The sequence below is a fragment of the Neolamprologus multifasciatus genome, chromosome 14, assembly GCF_963576455.1.
Source record: "Neolamprologus multifasciatus chromosome 14, fNeoMul1.2, whole genome shotgun sequence".
Lineage (NCBI taxonomy): Eukaryota > Metazoa > Chordata > Actinopteri > Cichliformes > Cichlidae > Neolamprologus > Neolamprologus multifasciatus.
Genome location: NC_140452.1, coordinates 28,706,905 through 28,733,597, shown reverse-complemented (window position 1 = coordinate 28,733,597; position 26,693 = coordinate 28,706,905). Strand labels below are relative to the sequence as shown.

The 26,693-nt window shown below is 41.7% G+C and overlaps 4 protein-coding genes across 17 annotated transcripts in view; 1 reads left to right on the top strand and 3 right to left on the bottom strand.

The window, feature by feature from the left end:
- rasa2 (RAS p21 protein activator 2) overlaps positions 1-2,610 on the bottom strand; it is a 35,786-nt gene extending 33,176 nt beyond the window's left edge. For 3 of the 5 annotated variants that reach the window (XM_085131245.1, XM_085131244.1, XM_085131246.1), the window contains exon 1: positions 1,652-2,609. In XM_085131245.1, coding sequence (XP_084987371.1) covers positions 1,652-1,709 — 58 coding nt within the window. In that variant the 5' untranslated portion in view covers positions 1,710-2,609. Of the gene's footprint in view, positions 1-1,651 lie in introns of all 5 variants that reach the window. The other 2 variants (XM_085131243.1, XM_085131247.1) reach the window with 2 other exon arrangements.
- Positions 2,611-3,892: 1,282 nt separating this feature from the next.
- zbtb38 (zinc finger and BTB domain containing 38) lies at positions 3,893-15,813 on the bottom strand. Of its 3 annotated transcripts, none has more exons than XM_085131237.1 (3): positions 15,304-15,813; positions 10,913-14,762; positions 3,893-8,241 (listed from the first exon to the last, which is right to left on the bottom strand). In XM_085131237.1, the coding sequence occupies exon 3, from the start codon at positions 8,239-8,241 to the stop codon at positions 4,579-4,581; it is 3,663 nt and encodes a 1,220-aa protein (XP_084987363.1). In that variant the 5' UTR covers positions 10,913-14,762; positions 15,304-15,813; the 3' UTR covers positions 3,893-4,578. The 3 variants fall into 3 exon arrangements, with proteins under 3 accessions (XP_084987363.1, XP_084987365.1, XP_084987364.1); XM_085131239.1 differs by having other exon boundaries at positions 14,497-14,762; XM_085131238.1 differs by having other exon boundaries at positions 3,893-14,762; positions 15,304-15,398; positions 15,483-15,813.
- A 226-nt stretch (positions 15,814-16,039) lies between these two features.
- Positions 16,040-17,192, bottom strand: fbxo36a (F-box protein 36a). Of its 2 annotated transcripts, none has more exons than XM_085131260.1 (4): positions 17,084-17,192; positions 16,671-16,779; positions 16,326-16,510; positions 16,040-16,206 (listed from the first exon to the last, which is right to left on the bottom strand). In XM_085131260.1, the coding sequence occupies exons 1-4, from the start codon at positions 17,177-17,179 to the stop codon at positions 16,060-16,062; spliced, it is 537 nt and encodes a 178-aa protein (XP_084987386.1). In that variant the 5' UTR covers positions 17,180-17,192; the 3' UTR covers positions 16,040-16,059. The 2 variants fall into 2 exon arrangements, with proteins under 2 accessions (XP_084987386.1, XP_084987387.1); XM_085131261.1 differs by having other exon boundaries at positions 16,338-16,510.
- A 63-nt stretch (positions 17,193-17,255) lies between these two features.
- trip12 (thyroid hormone receptor interactor 12) overlaps positions 17,256-26,693 on the top strand; it is a 28,333-nt gene continuing 18,895 nt past the window's right edge. The window contains exons 1-4 of one of the 7 annotated variants that reach the window (XM_085131231.1): positions 17,256-17,279; positions 20,801-20,947; positions 21,364-21,489; positions 21,677-22,461. In XM_085131231.1, the coding sequence (XP_084987357.1) occupies positions 20,850-20,947; positions 21,364-21,489; positions 21,677-22,461 (1,009 nt within the window). In that variant the 5' untranslated portion in view covers positions 17,256-17,279; positions 20,801-20,849. The other 6 variants (XM_085131226.1, XM_085131227.1, XM_085131229.1 and 3 more) reach the window with 6 other exon arrangements.

Genomic DNA, 26,693 nt, shown 5'->3' with positions numbered 1-26,693 from the left:
GATGAAAGTACACTGGAATTTTTTTTGTCACAATAAACACATCTTCACACAATGCCACCTCCACTGAAGTAGGCTAAAGGAAAAAGGACAAAGTGTGAACGAGGAAGAATGGAGTTTCGCAAGACTGCAAAGTGAGTTACATGGCATGATAGTTCCTCTATTTTGTTCTGCTTACTGTTTTTTCATTAATTCATAGTAGTGAAACTGACATTTGTCTTCCTATTGTGTTCCTAGCAATACAAGCATTACATGGTAGCTGGCCTATACTCGTCTTACAGTAAATACACACCATTTCACCCATTACTCATGAGTGCCTACTATCAATTTGGAAACTGAAAATGCATCTCGAGTGGCTATTAAAAAGAATGAACACACGACATAATTTCAGTAATACAGCAGTAATAAATATTGCTCTCATTAAATACAAATACATTCATTTAACCAGTCAGTTAAATTTCATGTGATTAATAGAAGCAGTGCCACACACAAACCGAAACCTGAAGACGGAGACAGGATGGTGGGGAAGCGGATGAAGGCTAATGAATGGGTATTAACACTGAAAATAAGCGAATATACTGCGCCATATGCAGTATCCTGTTATCTAAAACCAAAAACTTGCGATGAAGGGATCTACTTGCGTAACGTTTAAAACATTAAAAAGGTGGTTAAAACGCTCGTAGAGAGAAGCCGTAGAAAACAAAACGATAAATCCATCAGGCAGATACCCCCACACAGGAGCTGACCCGCGAGGAGAGGACACCGAGGCTCTGCTGAGGTATTTTACTTTAAAGTCGGGATTTCCAGTTTGGACGTTTGACAAAAACGGGATGATTGTGGCATTTAAGTAACTACGATGTTATTTGTATTTATTTTTTAAGGAACAAGCATCTGTTTTTCAATCAGTAATTTAGTGGCACTTCATGACACGATAATCTTTTTTATGACGATAGCCTCCACATGCATTTCAAACCGCAGAAATGGCTTCAAGAAACCGGTTTATTTTTATTTTAACGCCAATAAACAATACTGGATTCATTAGCAAAAATAAGTTAGTGGTTCCCAGTTAAGTTACGGTTGGTGTCTGGCTAAAAATGAGCAACTAACGTGAAACTTTAAAGGGTTGATCAGCCACTGCTTTGCTGCCTTTCAATCCGATGTGCGTTTAAAGTCTGTGCTGTAGCTGGAAATAACGTTATTGCCGTCTAATATTTAGCATTAGAGTTGCCTGACTGGTAGATGCCTGCAGTGAGAATAGCTGAATGGGCTCCTAGCTTGGTGACGACTGACTGAAGAGGCTGGTGGTAGTAGCTAACCCGACGCTGATTTAACTTGGCTTCAAGCTGCCAAAAAAAAAATAATACGAATAAAAATAAGAGTCACAGTTTCAAAATAGGCTCAGCGGTATTAAATGATGGCGGCGAGGCTCTGCGCGATGAATGAATGCATTCACAACAAGCTAGTAGCCTCTACTAGCATGCTAGGCTAGCTTGACGTTAGGCACCAGCCAGCAGACGAACCAGCTCGCCTGTCTCTGCCTTCACTCTGTCGACTGTTGATAGCACACCGCACCCCTCCCGGTCTCCGTCTCACAGCTCTCGACCTCCTTCCCCCCTCACACTGTGCGAGACTCTCAAAACGTCGGTTCACTTACATATTTTACCCCGCAGGCTCTGTAAAATCCGTATCTTAGCGTCGTCGTCTTCCGCCATGGTCAGAGCTGACTTTTGTCGCTGCTCCGGTGCATTCAGAGCTGGTTTATCATATCCGTTTATGAATGCAGGCAGAGTGGAGAAAAAGCCAGTCCCACTATAGCGTCACGTCAAGTCCCGCACACGCTCCAGCCTTGAAATGTTTGGAGCTTCCTCTAAAGTCGAGCTTCCTTTGGCTGGCGCAGCAGTGTGCTTAGTAGGAGTTTTAAAAGGAATTTAAGGTCCCCCTCTCTCTCTGTGAGTGTATGGTGTCATTCATTATGCAACCATAACGCTTTCGGATAACACGATAATAGTTTGACTTGTGGCACTAGCTTAGCTTAGCTTGGCTAATCTCGGACGCCAGCGCTTTAAGTTAACCCTGTACGCTTTATGCACGCTTTTAGATTTCAGATAGATAAAGGTGTCACCGGGTATGAATGAGTTAGCTACCTCTGCCCCGGATAAAAACTCATTTCTCGGGGCCACACACACTGACTAAAACACTTTATTTTGAAAGCATTAACCAGAGGAAAGCTGCACTAAATGATTCCACCAAAACATAAAAATGTCCGCGAACGTCACAGCTGCTTTATGAGTGTGTTACTGAGCAAATATTTATTCGAGTTTGTGGGTGTGTCATACCTGGTTTGCATTTATTTATTTTCAGCAAAACAGGTAGATGAAAAAAATGTAATATTATACACTCTGGTTTTATTATCTTCTGTGTGGATTACAAGATACTGTAAGATACACAGTTCAGTGTGCATTTCACATCTGTTTTTTTGTCGTTTTATTCTCTTCCCCTTTCAAGGTGGTGTAGCTTTTTTGGTTGGGTGTCATCGTCAGATGGTAGTAGCATGGAGCCTGAAAAGCTGTCAGGTATGCGGTTTCTAAACAGCACATGCTGCATATGCTCACTACACATATACAGTTATTATAACATCTGAGCCTAAGTGTTTTCCTTTGTTAATTTTGCACATGGAGTTCAACTCAGAGGGGTGTGGCAGTAGTTTCCCAGCTGCACAGGAGATTAAGATTCAAAGTAAAAATACTTTGTGTATTTTTTAATATAATAATTCAGGAGTGGCCATGTATGTGAATTTTCTGTCTCCAAATAACATAAAAATGCATTTGTGATACGCAAACAGAAAATATATAAGATTACTAATGATCATATTTAGTATATACTAGATTTAGCTCATATTTATTTTAATGACCACAGTACTCAGTGTAGCTTTTGCACAATATAGTGAGCCCTCTTTACCTGAACACTGGAGCTATTCCTAGATATAATCTTTCTTTCTTTCCTTTCATAGTATAGTGGTTTACACATTTGCTAGGCAGATCCCTGGTTCTGTCCCGAGGGGAGACACAAGTCCCTGTGGGGTTCTGCCAGGAAGGGCATCCGGTGTAAGAAAAAAATAAAACAAATTGCCAAATCAAACATGCTGAGCTACCAGCTGTAGCGACCCCTTGTGAACAAGGGAGCAGCTGAAGGTAGCTCACATACTTTGTCTTTCTTGCATCTTAATTTATAAATGTAAATACTTCTAACTTACGTTTGTAATCCCTATTCAGGACACATAACTCCACAATATTTAGTTATGCTCTTATATAATATGATGTTATAATTTGACCCTGCATGAGTAAAATCCGGTCTATTTCCAAAGCCGTATGCAGCAATACTTACAGATTTAAAAATGAAAAGAAAAATCGGATCTGATCTGGAGTCACATCGCTGCCATCACATGATTTGCTGCTTTTCCCTCATTAAAGTTTACGGCAGGACAGGCTGCCTCAATGTTACTATTGGTGTGTTCAACAGTGCCTTATACCTGAAAATGAAGAAAGGAATTTCTTTTACACATCTGGAAATTGTGTCTTGAGCCTAAACTCTTAAAAACAGATGCAGTTTGTGTGGAAGAAAACAGGGAATTAACTTTTCAGATGGTGTGCAGGTCCCCGAGGACCCATGAGGAGTGCACAACCATCTCGTGGCTTGATGGAAGGAGGCTTTGCACCAATAAGCCTGCTTAAATCCTTCTGCCTAAAAACACCCACCACACTTAAACACTATGTTTTTCTAGCTCCTCAGTTATAATTAGTTTCACCACGTTTTAGCATTTAGGCGTAGATTATACTATGAAACAATGGTGAAGCCTTTATTATACTTTTGGCCAAAGCAGGACAGGATGTAACGGTTTAGAATATCCAACAGTATTTATTTAAATAATTTTACATGTTTTATACATATTAAACACACAAAAGTATTAAGTTTAATCTCAGTGGTGCAATGAGTTAATTCAAAAATTGAAATTACATCAGTGGTGCTTCAAATTGAAATCGACTTATCCAAAGTATTAAATGAACAAATTAGCATAGTCTACCTATAAAGTGCAACTCGCCATGTCCAGCTAGCTGACAGGGAGATTCAGAAAGGTGACAGTCAGAAAATTCATATGGTTGAGTGAAGACTAGACGGATTTTACATATTTTCCAACACTTTGTCTCTCTGCTTTGATATTGCACATCGTTTTGAAGAAATATCACCAGTAGTTGTATTTATTTATTTTTGTTTCCGTGAGCTTTCTGTCATGTCACTGAGTCTACCTTACATGCATAGACAATGGACAAAATACAGTCTGTGTCAAGAGGTCCTATATTATGCAAGAAACAAAAGAAACGTGAACAAAAGCTTACTGAGTCTGGTTTAGGAGGGAAGAGATTACATGGATAATTAGATCATCATGTTTACTGTTTGCTGTCCCTTCAAACACTTTAAGCTGCAAATACAACATTGCAAATCCTATGTTCCCTAACCAAATTGCTTTTTTTTCTCCTTTTCTCCTTAATCTTCCCTGTAGCTGGTTGCAGTCCTCATGGACCTTTAAAAAAACGGCTCCTCTTTGCACACCCATTTCTCTGGCTTGTGCACGGAAATGTGGGGACCTCTAGAATCAGAGTCATTTCTTCTAAAGAGTTCACTGTCACTGTTCGTTCTTGGTCCAATCGCAGCGTCCGTGTTGCTGTCACTGTCTCTGTCGCACGCTTGCCTTTTTGAAACCAGGTGACTTGAATGCTGTGTGTTTAACCTCTTTTTTGGTATTTTGTGTTTCAGCTTTGAGGCTGCAAGGGAAAACAGTGGGTCAGTGCAAGGTGATAACGGGCTTTTAATGGTGGAATATGACACATCTTGATAGAGAGTCGTTAAGTCAGTTTTCTCCTCAGTTTTAGGCTGATTCTCATCAACGGAAAAATGTTCCCCTTCCACTCTTTCGTGTTTTATGTTCGTCGCCCCGTGATTGTCACTGTCCTCTGTTTTGACGGTTGCCTGTCTGTTGGCTTCGCTCTGGTGTGCAGAGTATTTCGAACACGGTGCGAAGTCGTCAAAAGTGTAGCCCTCCTCGTTCGCTTCCTTGTGTTTTTTCTCGTGGCTTCTCTTCGTGGCGAGGTAGAGAAAGCGCTGGGGACAGAAGGAGCAGCGGTACCTTTTCTCTCGGTTGGGGCTCTGGGGTGTGTTATCGAAGCAGGAGCCATTTTCCATACAGCTGCTGCAGATGTAATCGCGGCCGGCGGGCGCCTCACTGGGGGGGCCTTGTTTACCGCAGGTTCGACAGAAACAGGGGTGAGAGCCAATGACATGAGCCCTCAGACCGGTCTCCGTGATAAAAGAGCTATCACAGATCTCACAGTTGTACGTGGCCCTCGGGCTGCAGTTCTTGCCAACGCTGTGCTTCCCCCTCGTGCTGCTCACCGACACGCTCTCTTCTCTCAGCCAACTGCTTCTTTCCAGGTGGGCCTCGCTAGCAGCAGTTCTATCTACGGATGTTTCAGAAAAATGGTGAAACATGGCTTTTCTGTGCTTATATCTGAGCTTCTTCCTTTTCTTTTTAGCTTTATAGGAATAGTAGGGGCGCCAGAGCTTATCTGCTCCCTCGCAATCAGACGGGTCATCGCATGTCTCTGTCTCTCTGGTGCCAGCAACTTCTGGTCTGAAGCGGAGCCTGGGACTCTCTGAGTCTTCCCTTGTTAGAGGGCACTGGCTTGGGCTCTGCTCCACACTCAGTTCTCGAATTCTCCTTTTTTTCCTGGGAAATAGTTTCGATCCTTTGATTTGGCGTCGGATAATGGCTTCGTTGCCAATTTTGACTGTTATCTGACACAGCGGCATGGCATCGCTGTCAAAAGATGGACCTGGGCATGCGGGTTTGGCGATGTATGTTTCTGTTTTTGCCCCCAATGTTTTATCACACAACAAATTCTCTGTGTGCGATTGAAGGATCTCCTTGGTCATGTCCTCGACTCTTTTGGCAGAAGCTGACAGCTCACCTAGCTTTTTAACAGTGTTCAAGGACTTTAAGAAGGGCATATTATGACTCATGTGCTCTGAGTTAATTAACGGAGATGGATTATCTTTGTAACCTGCAGGAGATTCTGCATGGGGTTGCACAGAAAAGGAACCGTCATAGTTAAAGAAGGGTGGACCTCTGTTTTCTGCCTCTTTTCTTGTGGCCCCTCGAATTTCCACCTCACTGTTTAGATTTTGGTCGCCATCTTGGTCACATGGCTTGTCAAAGCTAATGCGAGGCATGACAGGTGAAATCATCTTTGTCGTTGCCATGAACGTCAGAGGGAATGAAGCGGTGTCAGGGTGGCTGTTGAGACCATTTTCTTCAATTTCAGGGATAACAGAGTTACTGTTACAGTCTGTTGCAGACTGATCACCTCCTTCAGCTCTCTCTGAATATGTGTGACTGTACGTCTTGTATTGTCTTTTTCTAAACTTCATGGGTAGAAGCCTGTAGAGTTTGAGAGGATAAATGTTGGATTTTAGCCCGCCGTTTGCAGACTTTTTCTTAACAGACAGACTGGGATCAATGCCATGAAAGGACTTCTGATGGTTCTTCAGGATATAGTATGTCATGAATGTCTCCAGGCAGAAAATGCACTGGTAGCGGCGTTCACCTGTGTGCCAGATTTCATGCTTAGTGCGATACTCTGCCAGGGCAAATACTTTGTTACAGTAATGACAGGGGTAGGCCCTCTGCCAAGAATGTACATTCTCATGCCGCTTTAGACTGGATAGGGTGACGTAAACCCGTTTACACACACTACAGTTATATCTCCTCTGACCACCATATATCTTCATTGGCTTCTCATGGTGTGGAGGCTCTGATTGGTCCACTTGAAGGGGCTCTGGGGTATGAGGGCTTGGTAGGTCGGTGGGAGGAGGCTGGGATGTGTTGGTTTCCATTTCTGATCCGTCATCGGAATGGTGATCCACCTCTTTGGTTGAGCTATCCCTGGCATCTAGTTTAGGTGGGCCTCTCAAAGCCTTAGGACAGACCTGCTCATGGTTGCGCAGACGTTTGAGGTGTATAAACTTCCTGTGGCAAAACTTGCAAAACAAATGACTAACAAAACGCTTTTTATGTACCTCTGAGTGAATGGTGAGAAGAGCTTTATTTGTGAATATCTCCGGACAGTGCTCACATCCATAGATTGATATACTGTCCTCTGTCTGAGGGGAAAGTGTTGGCGGACCTAGCTCCATTGGAGCATTGTCTGTGGCCATAGGCGGCCCTGTGTCTATGCTTTTTTCTGCCTCAGAAAAAAGCGGAGGCGGGGTCATAACTGTGGCAGGTGTTGCAGTAGCACCGTCAGTAAATGTGGGGGTCACTGTATTTGGTTTGTCGATTTCTGGTTCGGCTGGTGTCGGAAGCATGCTTTTACCCAAAATGCTTCTCAGCTTGTGCCGCTTTTTAAGCGGTCCTATATTCCTGTAAATGAGTTGCTTTGGCTGTGGTACAGCTGGCTTACAGACCTTCTTGCTGTCACACTGACTGCTATCTTTGCCTTCAGTGGATTTGCATACTGCATATGAGTGCTCGGAGAGGGCGTGGGTAGTCTCATTGTTCCCGCTGAAGCAGGATGTTGTAGAACAACTTGATGGGAGCTGACCCAAGTCGGGTGACTGCCTCTCTCTGTTTGCTTGATCCAGAGGGGTGAAAGGATTGTTTCCAGGACACACTTCAGTGATTGAGAAGGCATTGGTGATGCGTGGTCCTCTGGTGCTGTCTACCTCCTCAAGCCCAAGAGGTGCATTCTTTATTTTTTCAGACACCGGGGCAGTGCAAGAATCTGCTGGTTTAACACATTCATCCTGTCTCTCTTGTTCTGCGAGCTTCTCCAAAAAAGGAATTCCGAGTCTTTTTCCAGCTGCTACTACACCCTTTGAGTCCTCTGCATCAGATGATGTCACCTTCGAGCAGTATATGAAGTTGAGGATACAGGCAAACACTTCAGACTTAAGGTCCATCAGCTCCAGCACTTGGCTGGAGTTCCATGGCTCAGAAGTCGTCAGAGCGTTCCTGAAGTACCCACTGCAGGCCGCCAGTATGTTCTTGTGGGCCCGAAACTTTACATCCTCCACCACAATGGTAACATCACAGAAGAGGCCCTGTAAACGCTGTTCATTAAGCTTGCTAAGCACAGTTTGAGGGTGAGCGTTATCCATCAGGTTGTGAGGGCATGGAGACACCACAGTCATCTAAACATAGGACGAGAAATAATCACATTAGAGTTTTGCGAAACAGAGAATCTGAATTCCAAAAGAAGACTCAGGAGTGAAGTGTGTACATGTAGTATTTGAAGCTATCAAGCTCTTTGTGTGATTTAACACTAGATGGCAGTAATGTTCTGGCACATGAGCTCTAATGTCAACAAGCTGGTGAACACTTCTGACTCAAGAAACTATGTTTTCACTTGCATTTTGCATAAAATGTAATTTTTTAACAATTCAAAAATGGCTTACACAATGACTTTAATGCAAACTGTAGGCTCATTGAAATATCAGACCTATAAACTGTGGCTGAACTGTCTTAAGACTGTGTTGCTGTCTGAAATCACTTCTGCTTAATCCCAGATGTGCTTCTCGTCTGTAGAAGAGCTCTTTAATCTCACATTTTTAAAAGTTAATCTCCCTTTTTATGTCGGGCACACATAACTGTTAATGCACTTTGATATTTCAGGCTGTGAATCATTAGACGGTGCAGCAATAGGGAGGGTGTGAGTAATTACTTTAAGGAATGGAAATTTGAGCTTTAAGTGACAAATGTAAGCTACTACAGCAAAGGCTGCAGAGTAGCTGCTTTGTGGCTTATAGTTTGTACTAGAAAGTGCTCTGGTGGGAGTGTGTCACGCAACCGCGTAGAAGTACTGTGAGCGAGCATTTTTATTCAAAGGCTGCGTTTAAATATGAGCTAAAACCAAAGAGACCAGCTTAATAATTTACCGGAATGGCTGCAGTTAAAAAAAATCCTGAAATTATAGTGACCTAATGGTTGACAGCTGGTGCACCTGGCATTCTCAAACAGTCGGCCCTTTTTGTTTTTAGTTGTAATTAACGATGAATAAATTGAATGGTAATCCAGTCAGTGTGATGCCACAGGGTGCACAACACAAAGACCAGTTGTACAGTCATCATGACTGCCTGTTGATTTTGGTTTGTTTTGCTTTGGTTTTAAAGTTAATATATGAATGTTACCCATAGAGTTATGAGTCATATGCTCCCATTTTGTTTTTCAGTTTGTCGTGCAGGCACCAAAGGTTGCTTTTAATTCCTAACTATTCATCAATACCTCGTTTAAGGGCAACTAACATAAACAATGCTATGAAAAGCTTATTTATTGCATGTATTAGTATATAAAATTGATAATGCATTGATAATAGTAATGCGGTAGTTACTCTTGAGGAAATGCCTTTCAGTTTCCGCATACTGGAGCTAATGGCGGCCTTGATTGTACAGACTGGTATTTTTGAATGCTGGCAATCCAGCATTTATGGATTCATTTGATTCTGATAATGACTTAACGCAATCTGCAAACCCTAGATGAAGCTAATTCTGACTTTGAAAGAGGATGACGGGTTAACTGTGGCCTACTCATATAGAGTCAGTTAGGGATGAGTCGTTACTGAGGCATTTAGCATGTGTTACACAGTGCGCTGACTGTATCTACTAAAACACACGCAGCTTACACTTGCCAGTGCTGAATCATCACGCCTTTATCAGTTCTTTTGCAAGTCAAGCTCAGAGGTCACCACTTTACATTGTTGCTATTTTCATCTTCGTGGCTGCATTGAAAGTTGCGCAGTGATGATTGTACAAATTAGCATTAGATCCTTTTTTTTTAGGAGTTTAATATGTTTTTATCTACACGCCAGTCATCTTTATCAGTTATCTCTCTTTTATATTCACAGTTCAGTTTGATATCTGATATTGTGTCACGTTTTGTTAATGTCTGCCAGTGGTGCGCGCCATTTGGCAGCCTGCTGTTGTGAACGACCAGTATTCTTTACTCCCGGGACTGCAGGTGATTTATCACCGAAGGTATTTTGTGTTTACGTTTTGTTTTGTTTTTGAATTCTCGTGCAACAAATATGGCCGCCAGTCTTTAAAGCATCCCAGACTGATGAAACACAGCCACCCTGCTGCCGTCTTTCTCAGACAGGCCTCTGTTGTCATGGCAACATGCTATGGCGCAGCTCTTATTGGGATTCAGCTGGATGGCAAGTGACTGTATTAGCCGTCCGAGTATTCGGTCCCCTCTCTCTCCCACAAACAAGCTGCCCTCTCTGAGAACCTGCACCGCGCAGCAGTCTGCAGAGCAATCGAGGTTTGCCTTTGTCTCGGCTTGAATGTACTTTGTGTCTGTGTATTGGTCTGTGTGTCTTTGTCTGCAGCAAAAAAATGGACTTTCTCACCTAGCGCAAGTGATGTGCCACGCATTTGTTTTAATTTCGTACTTTGTGCTTCATCAGAAGCATTTCATCCTTTCCTCTGCATCGTTATTCTACTTCACCGCATTCATTTTTTCCACATTTTCTATCAGTTTTCTCGGATTTATTCCCACCACATGCTGAGCGGAAATTAGAATTTCTCATCAGGGCTTATGAATTTGCCACACCCCAACTTTAGTTTACCTTCAAAGACAAAGTGAAATTAATTTTGTTACATCTGTAATGAAAAAGTCCCCACACACTAAACCACAAACCAAGAAATGACAGTACAGCATACAGACAGCATTGTCAATCAAAGAGCGAAATATCAAAGCAAAAGACACTTCACTCATCTGTGCAAAGCGAACTTCCGCAAATAAAAAATAAAAACCCCAAACAAAAAAAGAGAAAGAAAAACGGTTAAAAAATCATGCAAAACATACCTTAGTAAATCAGAGAAAGTGATGCAGGGCGAACAGGAAGCAGTGTCATGCAGTATCCCTTTTCTACAGCCCCGTGTATACCAAACTATACATGAAAAACAGTTTCGTGAGACCAAGGCGAAAGTAGTTTTCTTTTTCTATGATGGTCGCTGAACAGTGGTGTTGTCAGAAGCAGAGCTTTTTCTGACGTCTTTCTTCCTCTCCCTCCCTCTCTGTATGAAGATGACTCCGGCTCCAACGTCCTTCGCCTCTATCCATGCAGCCCAAGTCCTGGGCTAGATCTGCCCTGCCCTCCTCTGGCTGTCCCTCTTCTGTCCTGCTACAAGCTATAGGAATAACTCACGGTTTAAGCAGCGTGTAGCTAAATCGGAGTATTGGTCTGCTTTTGTGCTGGCTGGGCAACTGAAGCTTTCGTTCTGGAGCCACTGAGCAGGAAGCGGCAACTTTTATTAAGCATGGCAGAGGGTTGTAGGGAGAGCGGAGAGATGCAGGGTGCTACATCACACACCAGCTCTGTACTCGAATGCACCGCCAGAGAAAACGCTGAGCTGCATTGCTATTAGCAGCATAGAGTGAAGGGTTCCTCTGCTGTACAGCAGACGATCTATTAAATCTCCCCAGCACCGCACCAGCGGGATCTCGATGCAGCTCGATGTTGACCAAAAATGCATGACATAAAATCATCTCCAGCCCACTTAGAAAGAGCATGCACCTTAAATGCATGACGCTACACTATCTGTCTGTCTTTGCCAGTGCAGCAATACATTACACCAAAGGTTTTCGTCTGTGCTTACGCAGTCACTGTGGTTAGGTAATGCACAAGCTAAGAGAAGATGGCACTGTCCTATTTGTGTAGCTTTGTTAGTCAGCGGACAGATGTTCATCAATGCTTTTTCTCACAGTTGCATCGAGCATGCAAACCGGATGCAAAGCTAAGAGAGAGTCCCGCTTTCAGCGGAGACTCTGCTTATACCTACATAGAAGCTGCTGATTGATGCACCGGCAGCAGATGCGTCAGCAATGCAGACGAGGAGGGGGAGGGGAGGAAGCTAAACACGACATTGCTCTGTGAGCTTCTCACTAGCCTCTAAGGACGGAAGCACTGTTTTATTTACGTGGCTGAGAGTGGAGTCATATGACTGTGCCCTCCTCATCCTGACTGAGATCCACTTTAACAAACAGCAAGCATCAAAGCTTTCATTTTTATGGCACTATTTAGTTCAAAAGACAGAAATGAGGCAGGTGCTATATCACCATGCATGCACTTACTCATCGCCCTGAAGGGGGGAATGTTTTCTTCATTAAGTGTTTGTGCTTTCCACACTTAAAAGACCCAACTTTAAAATCTTAACAGCTGTGACTGCTGCCCCCTTTTTTGTGTTTGCTGTATGACATTAATTTGGTTTGATGAATGCACACAATAGCCACCATTTCTGGGTGGCGTGGCACGCAGCCCTCCGCTCATCGCTGTTCAGTTTTCTTTTCAAATATCATCATCTACATATCTGCTTGTGTGAACTTACAGTGTAAAGCAACAAAAAGACAGATTAAACATATTTTTACTGTAGCAGCAAACATTAAAACTTGGATTAGTTGTTTGATTCAGAGTAAAAATGAGAAAAGCAGTCAGTTTGAGAGTGACAGCGGAATGATGTTTTCTTTTAACCTTTGTAAAGCAAAGAAAGTAAAGTTTATGTATATAAAGACACAAACTGCCTGACACCAAAAGGAAAAAAAAAACCCTACATGACAGTGGTATTGGTTGGACACTTTTTAGTTCATGCTTGGATCAGACTGATCCTTTAAGGCTTTTGAACAATGCTTTGTGGTGAAAACGCCATAATTACAGCGTGTGTTACTGTAAAGTTTACTTTGTACTCTCTGGTCTGACTCTCAGTAGAGTCAGCCTACAGGTTCGTTTGACCTTCATCATGCAGCGTCAAAATATCCGCCCATTCTGTGAGAAGTTCTTATCTACTCGCTCTCACGCATGTGAATGAGAGAACCCTGCTTTGGTTGGAAGAAGTTAATTTGTGTGCATGGATGCATTTAAATAAGTCTGCACAGTAACCTTGTTTCGCTTTGATTGTCTGTGCCTTACACCGTACAGTAAAACTACTACATGTCAAAGTAACATTTAAACAGAATAAGGTGGTCACAAAAACACATGTACAAAAAATGAAAATGAAATAAAGTTAACGGTTTGCGGAGGCTGCTCTTGGAAAGCACCAGAGTGTAATGAAAATGCAGTGAACACTCATTTCACTTTCATTTGGCATCATTTCTGGGAGGGAATGTGGTTTAATACATTTGTTTTTAGACTCTCACCACTACTTAAGCCTTCTTCTGGACTAAGAAAGCTAGGAGCGTTTAATCCGGCCCATAACGTGCTAAAACTGGAGTAATGATCGCTGCCATGAAGGCATTTTTTGCATCACTGTAGTGTATCAGTAAGTCCCCATACTGAGAGTAAGAAATAACTTGATGATAAAAAGATGGAGATTAGAATGGCTAGACATTTATTGCTTTGTAAAACATTAAACCTAATCCATGTAGACCATTTAGGTTGTTGTTTGCCACCATCTTTTTTAAAAATACATGTGTGATTCCACTGTGTGCAGAAACCATTAAGAGCTCTTTTTCAGTAAGCTGCATTTAATTAATATTTATAGACTGCAAGATATTGAAAAGAGGAAGAACAGCATCATTTTTTACTAGTCAGACAAGTTTATAAGCTTTTTTAAATAAGCTTATCGAGATTTGCACGTCACAAAGTGGGCGGTACATCAAACAGATCATTCTTGATCACGATTGCCTTGAACTTTCAAGACATATATACATATATGTATTTATATTTTCCTTCCTGGTGTGACAGCTCTGTCCAATCATAGCAGCCACCTGTTGTTTTAGTTAGCGCCTGTGTGGTTCTCGAACTCATAGCAAAGAGATATTAGAAGTCAAATTAAAACCCTGGTTTCAGTATATATTAGTAGTCTGTGTCTAATTTCAGGTTTTCTCCAACGTAAAAACCTGACAGCAGATTCTGATGCTGGAAAAACGAATCATTTCTTATTTATGAGAAAAAGCCCATTTTGTAGTCTTCTTATTGTTTTAACCTAAATAATAACTCATCTGTATGAACAGCCTAGATACCCTTATTAGGGTATTTAGGCTGATTTTTTTTTATTGCTTGGCACAGTTGCTTTGGGATTTACGAGGTTAGGTCTCAAGCTAAAGCTTAAAGAGGCCTGCAAATGATAAGAAAGAAAATAACTGTCCTAACTGGAAGTTCTGTGCTCATATTGGTATTTTGTAAACATAACCCTGACATTACAGCTAGGATGTGTTTAAAACCATAGGACAAAGTTAACAGGCCTCTTCGCCTCTGATGCTCAGTGAGCTCAGCTGCGGCCTGCAGGGACGCTCTTCGAGGAAAAGGCTGAGAGGGAAAGACTGCAGCAGAAGGCTGAGTAGGCCTCATTCTCATTCTCAAAGCATTCACACTCTTTAGCATACACAGACATTCATCCCTTGGACAACTTATGTTGCTGCCGCAACAAGCACTCGTACTTTGAGATGCCTACCAAAACGTTTGTGTGGAAGGTCTTGCCGGGCCTGTCCCTTCGCTGTGGAAGCCTCTCTGGTGTTTGTTTAGAAGGAGGAGAGCGACTACCCGGCTCCCATTCTTCCTCTAGCCTGGATCAGGCCATTACCACTTTCCCTTCGTCACTGCCGTCTGTGGACTATGGCTCTGGCAGAGGTTCCCGGTTCCTGCTGTGCGAAGTTGCCTTCTGGAGGCTGCTGCTACTGCTGCGTCACTCCCGCTGCATCACTGACCCACAAAGAGGAACTGAGAAGGAGGGGTGGTGTTGTGAATGTGTGCAGTAGATGGATAAGCATGAAAAAACCCACACAGCCCTAGACCACGTCAGTAATCAAATGGATGTGGCTGATGCCTCAGAGTGAGGCCTAGCTGTTGCTGTGGTATTCGGGAAGTGGGTCTGGGAGACAGATTCTTTATTGTTACGTAATGAATATTTTTCCTAGACCAGACTCAGCTGAGAAGGCGGTGTCAGGGGCTAATAATAGGTCATGGTACCCACCATTCAGGGCTGTATGCTGTCATGTCAGATCACTCCAGCACACAGCTATCATTTGGCCACAGAAATATTTGATATTGCAGGGAGGCACGGTCATTTATGTTAAACTACCTGCAGTTTAACACGTGTTCTTCTTTTTGTTATAACACAAGGGCTTACTTAGTTTTTGTTTCTTTTTTTTTGGCATTCTTACATGACAGTAGGACTGTATTATGTTATTCTTTTAACATTTACTATAACATGCCAGCTCTGATTCTAAAGTACCTGTAAACAGAGAAAAACAGTGCATACCTTTGTCTTATGTTACTGTAGCTTGCTGGTACAGGTTTCAGGAGAGGTAGGTAGGACTGCTGTGTCAGATGTCCTTACACACGTATATGCACAAGCTTTTAATCCAGAATAAGTTAGTTGGAGTCTTTTAGGCCTTGATATGGTAACCAGAACTACAGCACTTGTTTTGCACACGTTACCTTTACATACTTGAGTTCCCTCCTCCTCCTCCTGTCATCTGACTCATTTTGATGTTTTCATTGTGACATTGCTCCCTCTGCTGGCTGCTTCAGTGATCCCACAGAAAGCCAGGCTGCCTTGTGTATGCAAAGACAGCGGAGGCCGGTTGAGGGCTTTCAGCAGAGGGCGCAGCCAGCAGTTCACCAGCAAATGTAAACAGGAAGTATGACATGATGTCAGCAGGACTTCAGTTGCTTACGTATTTGTTTATGTTTTAACTTCACCAGGTTGTCATCCAGACATGAAGTGCCAATTTAATGTCATTTACAAGGAATCTTACACAACGCACACTCTTTGAAACAAAACAAAACTTGCGAGCAAGATTTTCCTTTGTAATGCAAAAGTACTGATTTGCTTTGGAGAATATTCACAACATTTTTTACACACACACACACACGCACACACACACACACACACACACACACACAAAAAGCCCTCATCATTCATTACTGAAGTCTTTTTTAGTTTGCTAATGAGCCAGTGTGATTTTACTTGTTTTGGAACAATAATAAAAGGGTTTGTTTTTAAATATATATTTTACTGCTGTTTTTTATCATCACTGTTGTGGAAAAAAGTTAGAAAGGTGCGCTTCCAGCCCATGGCATTGGCTATGTCCTCAATGTCCCTGTTAAACCCAACGCAGTTCCTCACAGTCTGCTCCCAAAACTTCTCAGAGCTGAAGAGCTGGTACAATCCGGTTAGAGCACAACATACACGTGAATACAAATGAATTTGAACACAAGAAAAACACAATAGACACTAAAGCATTATTTCTGTATCATCGAACAAATCCAGTACTTTACCATTGTCCTCACCGTTTTGAATCTGCGTGACGTCTGTGCCAGCAGTGCCATGTCTTTCAGCTCGAGGCAGTACATGATTCGGAGCATGATGTCATCAGGTAAACGCTCCAGGTAATCAAACTTTCCTTGACACAGTGCTGCTGTGTAATCCAGGATCCTTTGCCCAAAAACAGCACCGACTTCATCTGCAGATGATAAGTCGACAAACACAGCCCTGCGGTTAGATCCTTGAAAAGTTTCTATGTCAAATTATAAACCCAAACAAGATTCAGAAATAGGTTAGAAAAGAATATTATCAAGAACTTCATGGAAGTGGGAGTGATAATTTCGATGAAGAAAACTTACACTGTAGAGTTTTATCATTTTGGAAGTCCTGATGAGATATCTTCTGCTGATTTGGGGGAAGACCTCTGCATTCAAGTCGCAAAGAAATCCTCCATGTGGTTAGTATTACCTAAATTTAGAGGGAAAAAACAAAGATGGGACTTCGAGACTTTAATCCAGGAGACTCTCTTGAAGTAGTAGCTACAAGATGCCGATATGCTACTGGAACAGGGCGAATGATTTTACTAAAACATCTTACTATTAGCTTGTTATTTGTTAAGCATAAATATTAGAAAATAGTAGCAAAGCCATATTTAAAGCTAAACGACGTGAAAATTAAGCTAGCCTCAAATAGAGGGATTGTTTTTATAAGCACGCTTTATACAGTTACTCCTCGAAAGTCTGTTATATAAAAAGACGTCCTAATACATAACCTCGTTTTTGGTAATGACAAGTTGAAAAAAATCCTTTTGAGGCGGCGGACCCTGACCACTAATTTCAAACAGTCTCTCCCCAAGCAAAGACGCCATTTTGGACGCAAATATGTTGCCATGACAACTAAAAAGCAACTAAAACTGTCTTTGCACAACGACTCATGAAACGGACCGATTGCTTTATCATTGATGTTGGGTAATAACAAAAAGTTATCCGGGGCATATTAATTTTACAGATATGCTTGTTTCATATATGTCTGTTGAAGGGGGGAGGAGGGGGGGTCACGACCCAGCGGATTGATACTTAATATTTGTGACAAGCTAATGTTACCAATGACTTCAGTGATTCAGCGACTGTCTCTGGATGCCTACAAAAATAGTTGAATTGTCTTCATTAGAAACCCGTAGCTTTGTTTCGAAAGAGCAGCCGATCCAGTGCTCGCGCTCGCTTTGTTGACTCAAAGCAAGCAGATACAGAAAATAAGGAGCAAACTAGTCCCGGAGCGGATGAATCACGCGGAGGTATATTGCGGTTGTAGGCCCCTCAGCTGATGTGAAACTAGCAGTGGTAGAGAGAAAAGAGGAGCTGGTGCACTGTCTGTTACAACTACAACACTGGAACAAATAGGTAACAACATTATACCAAAAGGTAGACATTTTCACTGACATTTAAACCTGTAGTCTTTTGGGATTTTGACAGTATTCAACCTCGAAATACATCGGAAGAATGGGTGTTGCGAAAATAACTCGAATCCCGGTCCTGCTTTCCTGTTTTTTTTGTGTCTAAAGGTATCAGGGGCCATTTCTTTTTGCTAGTTAGCGTTTACTTGCTAACTGCTAGCTAGACAACTTGTTAATGTTTGGGAAATTTTGATCAAAACTTTATCATAAACACTGAATTGGTGCGGTGTTGCCAAAAACGCTGTTTTCAACACAAATCCTTTTAACCATCCTGTCGAGCTGGCAAAATGTTAGCCATCGACAACAAGGCTCGCTAACGTCAATTAGCTGGCATGCCAAGGTTAGCTGGTAACAGCTATAACGCTCTTGTTTGATTAAACATCGTAAGCTGCGCGACAGTCCTGTAGCTGCTAATTCGGTCTCGACGGGGTTAGTAATGTGGTGTTACCTCGGCTCCCAGCTTAATTGAAAACAGCGAGGTATTTTAAAGCCAATAGCCGGCTGTTTATTTTTTTTGTCAGCTTACTGTTTGCGAGAGAACGGTCATTGAAGAAACCCTCGCTGTGGCTAGGCTAGTATTAGCTTGCTAATGATAACCTAGCCGTGACGCTTTGAATTCTGAGCAAGGTACTTTAACGGTAGTTGAATGAGATGTTTGGCGTTATGTGTCCCATTTACCCAAGTCTTAACAAGAACCATGCGCTGTGTTGGCACGCTGTTTGTTAGTGGTCAACTTGTCTTCCTGGCTAACAGTAGCTAAAAGGCTAGCCAGCGCTGTAGTAGTGAGAGGGAGGCACTGGCCTTAAGTCAGCTCAGAAAATATTGTTAGCCATCCTTATAGCTTACCAATATTAGTTTGGAGTCTATCTGTACATAACAATTCGCGCTGACAATTGCAAGGAGAGTGTAGAACTGTATCAGCGTCGTTACCCGTCTAGGTGACAGTTGTGTATTTTGGATTTATTTACCCCCATCAATCGTAGACGGTGAGCTTGCTTACGAAACACAAACGTATTTCTCTTTTCTCTAAACTTGATTGTCAGCCCCCCCACCACACACACACGCACACAGAACTGTGTGTCCTGGCAATCCGACTGCAAACTTAGCTTGCGTTAGTTTACTTGTAGCCTGCTAGCTTTATTACATTAAACCGCTGTCGAAAGACGGGTCTTGTCGATGTTGCCTTTTTTCGACGGGAAGCTAATCTCGGATGAACCCGATCGTTATTCGCCAGTTGGAGGGGCGTATTTGCCATTTAGTAAGCATTATGTCGTTTCGTAACACAAACAAGCTAGCTTCTCAAATGTGACAATTTGTTTGGCTAGGGTACTAGCTGAATAGGTTGACACACCGGCACGCCAACTACGCATTTCAGTGTAACCGTTGCTACGTTAGCCAGCGTAACTTTAACTAACTGCTGGTCTGCAGTTAGCAAGTCTTCTAGCGTTTTCTCTTTTGTAGATTCAAGATGTAAACGCCACAAGCTTCGCTTTTGGATGTGTGAAGCTTTTCTGTATAAATAAACCGATACGATGGAGGTATTGTTAAAATGTACAGGGCTTGCTAGGATATTAAGTGGCTAAACATGCTAGCGTTAGTCGGTGGTGGTGGACAACTACGTCAGAAATATAGGCCTCTGTAAATCATGGGTATAAAAAATCGGACACTTGAGTTCTTGTTTTAGTTATGTGGTAAAATAAACTGGGTCGATGGTCTATGTGAGGCTGTAAATCATTTGATGAGCTTAACTAATACCATTATACTCTAGTGGGGAACACCAGTTGTCAGAATGGACGAATAACAAAGACTAGGATGCACTGTCAGTGCAGGCCTAACATGGCCCAGTGAGCTTGGCAAGTGTGGCGTATTTTTATCATCAGTATCCGTGATATCATAGTTAAACTTGTGACTTAAATAGTCAGATGCTTTTGAAAAAAAATGTAAAAAAAATTTATTTAGGGATTCAATGGTTTTTGTCTAGCAAATAATGAAATCATCTTCCTGTATGTGTTTAGATCAAGTTAATCAATTGTCTTATCAGTACTGTCACTTTATTGACTCCTGTGAGTTAGATACATGCATTCACTTCTAATGTTAAAAAGAAAACTTCTGTACTATTCTGATCAATTAAACTGTTAAGATTGTACTGCACCCCTAACGCTAAGCACACTGGATCAGATATATAAATTTTATACAATGCTGTAGTCATTTTGAAGCATAATTGCTGTTGGCAGTTAGTTTAGGACTTAAACTGAAACCAAAAAAATATTAATTTATAGTCTACCGTATTGTATGTTTATTTTAATTAGGCTGTGACCTTGGTTAATAATACACAAAGGAATCTTTCGCTGTTGTAAGAAAATTGTAAAATGATCCTTTTGATGATTTTAATTATGTGAAAAGGTTCCAGTAGTGCTTTCTGACAAAGATTTGAAGGTACCAATGTGTAAAAATGTATTATACTGTGCGTAAGTAGGGTACTTGGTGATAGCTTTATATTCATGGTGCACAGGGAGGGGGAAAAACTAAAACATTTCAGTAAAATTTGATATTGGCAGTAAGGTTTAATATTAACAGCACTGCTGTATTTTACTGAATGTTATTCAGAGAAGTATACATTTTGTTGTGACTGTTATTGAGAGATTAGGAACATGAACTGTGCTCTGTGCTATGATTTAGTTATTTTTAACGGGTCATATTGGGCCATAATAATATAGTTAGCATAAAGTGTTTAAAAGTTCTTAGTTCCCTGTTTTTGATTTTCAGCTATGAGGGGATGTAGTTACTAGCATGTGGTGTTGCTGCCAACCCCCACCCAGATGTTGTATCTTCATGTACACTCTTGAGAATGTTTTGCCACTGATCATCTCAAAGGGGCCAGAGTGGTGAACCTGTAGTTCAGTGATACGCAATCTCAATAGACGGCAGCTTATTTTAAACCACAGACAACTTGGTGGTGGTGAGACTGTGCAGGTTTAAGGGTGGTCTTTGTATTTTGTTAATGTTCTTTTGTGGTCTCTTTTTCCTTTATTACAGTGAATGGTAGTGTCTAGAAAGGGTATGTCCCTTCAGGAGAGAGGTGCCAATGTCCAACCGGCCTAATTCCAATCCAGGGGGGTCACTGCGCCGTTCACAGAGGAACACTGCTGCGGCCCAGCCACAAGACCACACAGTCGCTGGAAGGTGAGTGTATCTGCATCCTTGCTGTCCAGTTAAAATCAGAATATTTAAAAGGCAGCCGTAGTTTGTGGGCAGCAGTTGCTGAACCTTTCTTGAAAGAGCAATAGATGAAATGATGTTTCGTAGAGGGGAATTTGTATTTGGGTTGTGTCTCTTTGTAGTTAATTGGTATTTTAACTTGCTGAATGGTAAAATTGTCCTATGTAATCAAAGGAAAAGCTTATCTTTGTTCTTTTGTCATAGTCGGTGATTAACCCTCTTTTAGCTTTATTTTTCATGAATCTCCAGACGTGATAATGGCCAGATTATATGCAGATGGAGATAGGCAAAATGATTTGGAGATTGATCAAGTCTCTTTATAAGTAACTTAATCACAGACACCCACACTGTTACGTGCTCTTTAATTTCCAACCTTACAGGTTGCAGTCAGAGCAGGTAAAACATAAAGCAAATTCCCCACCTGAAAGTAGAAGACCTAATTCTAAGGCTCCCAAAGCCACAGCCAGCTCAGCCACTGGCCAGTCCAGAGGGCACAGCTCAAGAAGGTACCCGTGTTTTCTACTTGGTGCTTAGTGTGTATGTGTGTGTAAATAGGGTCATGCATTTTTTTGTCCTTTTGGACTTTGATCAAAATCTGAAAAAAAGGGCAGTGAATGTGGCATTGCAATGCTCTGCTTTTTAGGATTCATAAATCTTCTAAGATGGACTTCTGTGTCTTTTCCACCCTAACAGAAGCGGTCTTACTCTGTCCGTGGCTTCATTTGTATTGCAAGACGACCCAGAGGCTGCAGGAACATCTGAACAAGAGCGACCAGGCCACCAATCTAAGAGTGAAGGCAACCGAGGGCTGAAGCGAAGTGAAGCTCCTGACCAAATAAGTACCTTTGGCCCAACCCCTGCCAAGAAGCCGAAATCGCTCCCGTCACCCCGAGACAATACCTCAGAGACCAAGAAAGGCCCAGTTAAGTCCAAGAAGAGATCACTTACTTCAGAATTGCCTGCATCGTCAGGTCGAGGCCAGAGCAAGAAGAGTGTGGCCGCTGGGGCCTCGCCAATCCAAAAACGGAAAAAAGCAGACTCTCTCCCCGGTCTTAGTAGCACCGCTGGGTCCCTCCCCAATCGTACCGAGGGCAGAACTGCAAAACCCACCAAGCTGGCGTCTAAATCGGCCGCCTCAGCCAAAGCTGGGTGTAGCAACGTGACAGACTCCTCCTCCTCCTCTGCCTCCACCTCTTCCTCTACCACAGGCACCAACAGCACCACCACCCAAGGCGCCCGAGTCAAACAAGGAAAAGACCAGTCCAAGGCACGTCGCTCCCGCTCAGCATCTAGCCCCTCTCCACGCCGTAGTACACGTGACAAAGAGCAGGCCAAAGCTGCCAGCTCTTCAAAATTTGAGTGGGCAGCACGCTTCAACCCCAAAGTCAATCTGCCAAAACCCAAACTGTCCTTGCCTGGATCATCCAAAACTGAGACCTCCAAACCTGGGCCATCAGGATTACAAGCTAAGCTAGCAAGTAAGTTACATTTACTGTGTACGTCTGCAATATTAGCTCTATGAGGACAGCATTTGTACTTCAGAAATTTTTCTTTCATATTTGTTTTTATATTTTTTCTATTGTTCAGAATAGTTGACTATCACGGAGGGATTTTTTTTTTTTTTTATAGAGCTCTCCTTTAATTTTTCTTCCCATTGAACTTAATACTATAAAGAGGGTTAGGATTTGGCTTGTGGGTTTATTTTTCTTATTTGTTTGTTTTTATCTTTTGGCACATTGGTCTTTGATATTTGAATTGAGGTGTTATATTCCAGGGATTAAGTGTTACATCATGAGATACAAAACCTTATTCTGAACTGCTGGGAATAAATGTATTTGTTTTTGTATTAGACATATTCCAGCATAACTGGTAAAGCATACACATGATTTTAACTTCAGATAAAATTGTGCAGAGAAAACATTCAAAAAGGCCCATATGCAAACATTAGTGTAATTCATATATTTATGATTTATAAGTACAGTTGGTGACACTGTAACACAGTGTGTATAAAAAAGTTTGTGTTTTGACTAGGATGTCTCATGTACACATGTTGAGTGTGGACTGCACAGAGCTGGTTCATATTTCAGGCATAAGTACCAGTAGCCTGAAACCGGAGATGTATAAATACTGCTGGTCATTCAGTTGTCAGTGATTTCACAGGTATGGCAGGCTCAATCAGCAGTAAACAACACTTTTTGTAACATGGTCTATATCGTGGTAGTCCTGTGACTTTAGTATAGTCAGTTACTGCTCTGTAAATTACTATGAATGCAGATTTTTTGAGTTTTAGCACAGTACACTAAAGCTGGTTGGTAGCATACTGAATATATTTTCTGCTTTTGTAAGGAATACTAGTCACCAGATCGTAAGGCTTATTTTTGCATATTTGCTTTTAATTGTGTTGAAACTTAAGCATTTATTGTTTTTCTGTTTAGTGTAGTAGAAATGGAGCAGAGCCTGGGCAACTGCAACACCTGCTACACATTTTGAGCCAATTACTGTTGTTGTGTTGTAAGGAAATCTATATTTTTTTCCTGATAGGCAAAGCATTTAAATATTGTTTCTAAATGTCAGAACATCTGTTAGAAACTAAAACCAGACAGAAATCTCTTCTATAATTTTTTTTTTTTTAATTTAATGTTAATTCTTTTAAGAAAGCTATGTAGGAATTTTGTAACTGTAGAGATGGTGGTTCTCTTGCCCCTCCCCCAAAAGAGCAAGTATCTGAAATGGGAAACACATTGCTCCACCTTTGCATGTGTGCTGCAGAAGTTCACAACAGTTTCAGCTATATTGTGGCAAACATGTCTTTAGTTATCATAGAAGAGAGAGAGAGGTCAGTGTATTGTTATTATTTTTTTACTTTTTGTGGCTTATCATATCTATAACATGAATCTGCATGAAGTTTTTTCTCCTCAATTGACATTCACAACACAGAACAGCACTTCAAGAGGTCAGTAGTTTCAACAACAGTATTAAAAACGGTTATCATGAATATTGGAGCTAACGTTGGCGCACACATTAACGTTAGGTAGACACAAAGAGTCGAGGGTCACAAGGCCAGATAAAGAAGGGCACAACGGATGCCCTTCTTGCTGCGTTTTATTTCAAGTGGGAAGTCAAAAATCCCGTATTCCAAATTTGAATTTTCAGCTGGAATACTGCCTCAGTTTGGATTTATATTTCTGAAACTTGGAACAGGCCTGTCAATCCTGACTTAACAATTCAACATGGCAGCAGTGTAGTAAAACTGTAAAACATGTACTCTGTCCTGAACCAGGGCTCTAGACTAATGTTTTGCCACGATTGCACTGGTGTGCCTAAATTTTTTTCTTAGGCGCACCAGCACAAAAGTAAGGCACACCCAAATTTTTCAACCGCATTGCTTAACACCGCAGTTTTACATGTGCACTTTTTGGGGGGGTAAATTGCGGTCCATACAGACAATATTCATTTGTAATTGATTAAATAACAATATTGTGCTTGTGCTTGAAGTGCTTTGGCACTCTTTGGCAATATTGTAGACAATGTTAAACTTGATGATCCCAGCGGCCTCCTCTGACGACCTGTTTGCTGCTGCCTGCCGCTGAAAGGCAGTGGGTTAGAGGTGACACTTGGGCAGTGCATTTATCATGACATATAATGTATTTTCTGGATACACTGTGCTTTTTCAGCGTTCAGAGATTGATGACTCCGTGTCAGAGCACTGGCTATAAATTTCAGACGGATCAGGCTTTAACTTAACTTAAAAAGTTATCAATAGTTCTTTTCTTATTACCCATAGCTCTACATTCACTTCTGTCGGGCCTAGGCTACTCACTAGGACTGGGTATCATCACTGATTTCTATAATCCATACGATTCCGATTCACAAGGTTTTGATTCAATTCAATTTTGCCTCAGACAGTCAGAAATATTATATCAGTACTGATGCATGTGAGACTTCATCAGAATTGTGAGCATCACAGCAGATGCCTTTGTGTCAAATTTACTGAGAATAAAACTCAGAAAAACATGAAGGAGATTTTCCTGGCCTGGCTTTTTATAGCAGATAATCTTAAAAATATTCTGCAATTTTGCATAATTTCTTTAAATTTCTTCAGTATTGGGCAGCAGAAATTAGGCTTTCCTGTCCGAGGACATGTAAGTAAAAAAAATAAATAAACCACAGCGGCCGACAGTGCTGTAAACAAAGGTAGACTGGTGGGTAATAAGCGAATGAATAATGCCAAAAACAGATTTGAGAAGGAAACTGTTCTTAAAAGAGAGAGAGCTGTGCATGAAGTATTTTTTATTTTTTTTATTTTTTTTAAAAATCATGGTGGAAACAAAATAGCAAAAGTCAGAGAGTCCATGATGATGTTTATCAAATGTGAATCGTAGTTTGGATCTTCTTTTGCTGTTGGCTCGGTGAATTTTGGTTGGAGAGAGATAAAACCTGCAGCTCAGAATCTAGCGCAAAAAACACGTAAACACAGCACGGACCCGACTCATCAGACTCAGTGAGCTGTCGGCTTTCAGCCCCGATGCCATGTACGTGTCGTCGGGTGAGAAAGCCAAGAAAGAGAAAGCTGATTCTGATGCGTCGGGTCCGCGCTCTGCGTTTACGTCTTTGCGTGGAATCCGTTTACCTGCTCTCATTTGCTGGTGGTTTTTGAAATAGTTTTGTGAGCCTTAACCTGAGATTCTGGCAAAATACATTTATATTTAAAAGTCGATTCAGGATTTAATTAATCGACATCGTTTTATTCAAGCTACTCACATCTCTCTATCTCCCTGCACTTTCAAACGTACACACGTTTGAATATCTGGACCACAACCAATCAGAGAGGTACCGCCCCTAACTATTTCTGATTGGTTTAGACCACGATAGGGGCATAATGTGTGTCTGCTGTTGACCACACGGAGACTTTCAGAGTTGCGAAGACTTTTTTTTTTTTTTTTTTGTTACTTGAACAGTTGGTCGCACCAGTGCGACCTAAGATTTTTTTTATTTTTTTTTAGTTGCACCATTGACAAATTTGGTCTCATTCTAGACCCCTGTGAACTGTTGTGTATTTGTGACTCGATTAATGAGTCACATACAGTACTGACAAATCTACCTGTAAGTGCTGCAGGAGTGGTTCAAAGCTAAAGATAAATGGGCCTTGCATATTATTGCTGCTGGTGTGGTATAGCTTTACCTTGTTAGCAAACCAAAGGCATCTAACTTCCTAGTACTTAGATACAGGAGCAGCCCCGGCCCCCATGGCACCAAAAATGGCTTTGCGTATCTTTCTGGGTATTGACAAGTTTGAAATTCCAGTACCGTGACAACCATGTTGTGTATATGTAGTAAAAGTACTACTTCAATGAGGTTTAGCTAGTAATTATATTTGGTGAGTTTTTGTGTTCCGGTGACCATCAAAATTTATACTGAGGCTTTCTCTCCAATCATTTATATAAGGACTTCATTTAACTGCCTCGAGGTGTTGCCAAAATGGCCACAGAGTTGCAAGAGTTGCTTCTAGGAAGACATTGGCTCTAGTATCCAGCTTGTCTGATAGCCTATATAGACCATTTGCACAAATGTATTAGTGAAAATCTGGTATGTCTGGTGAAGTGAGTTTGAACTCAGAGGGGTCAGTGTGGGGTCAGTCTGTTCTAGATGGGTGAAAGGATAGTAACTGAAGTCAGCTCTGTTCCATGGGCTATGACCCAAATAGAGACCC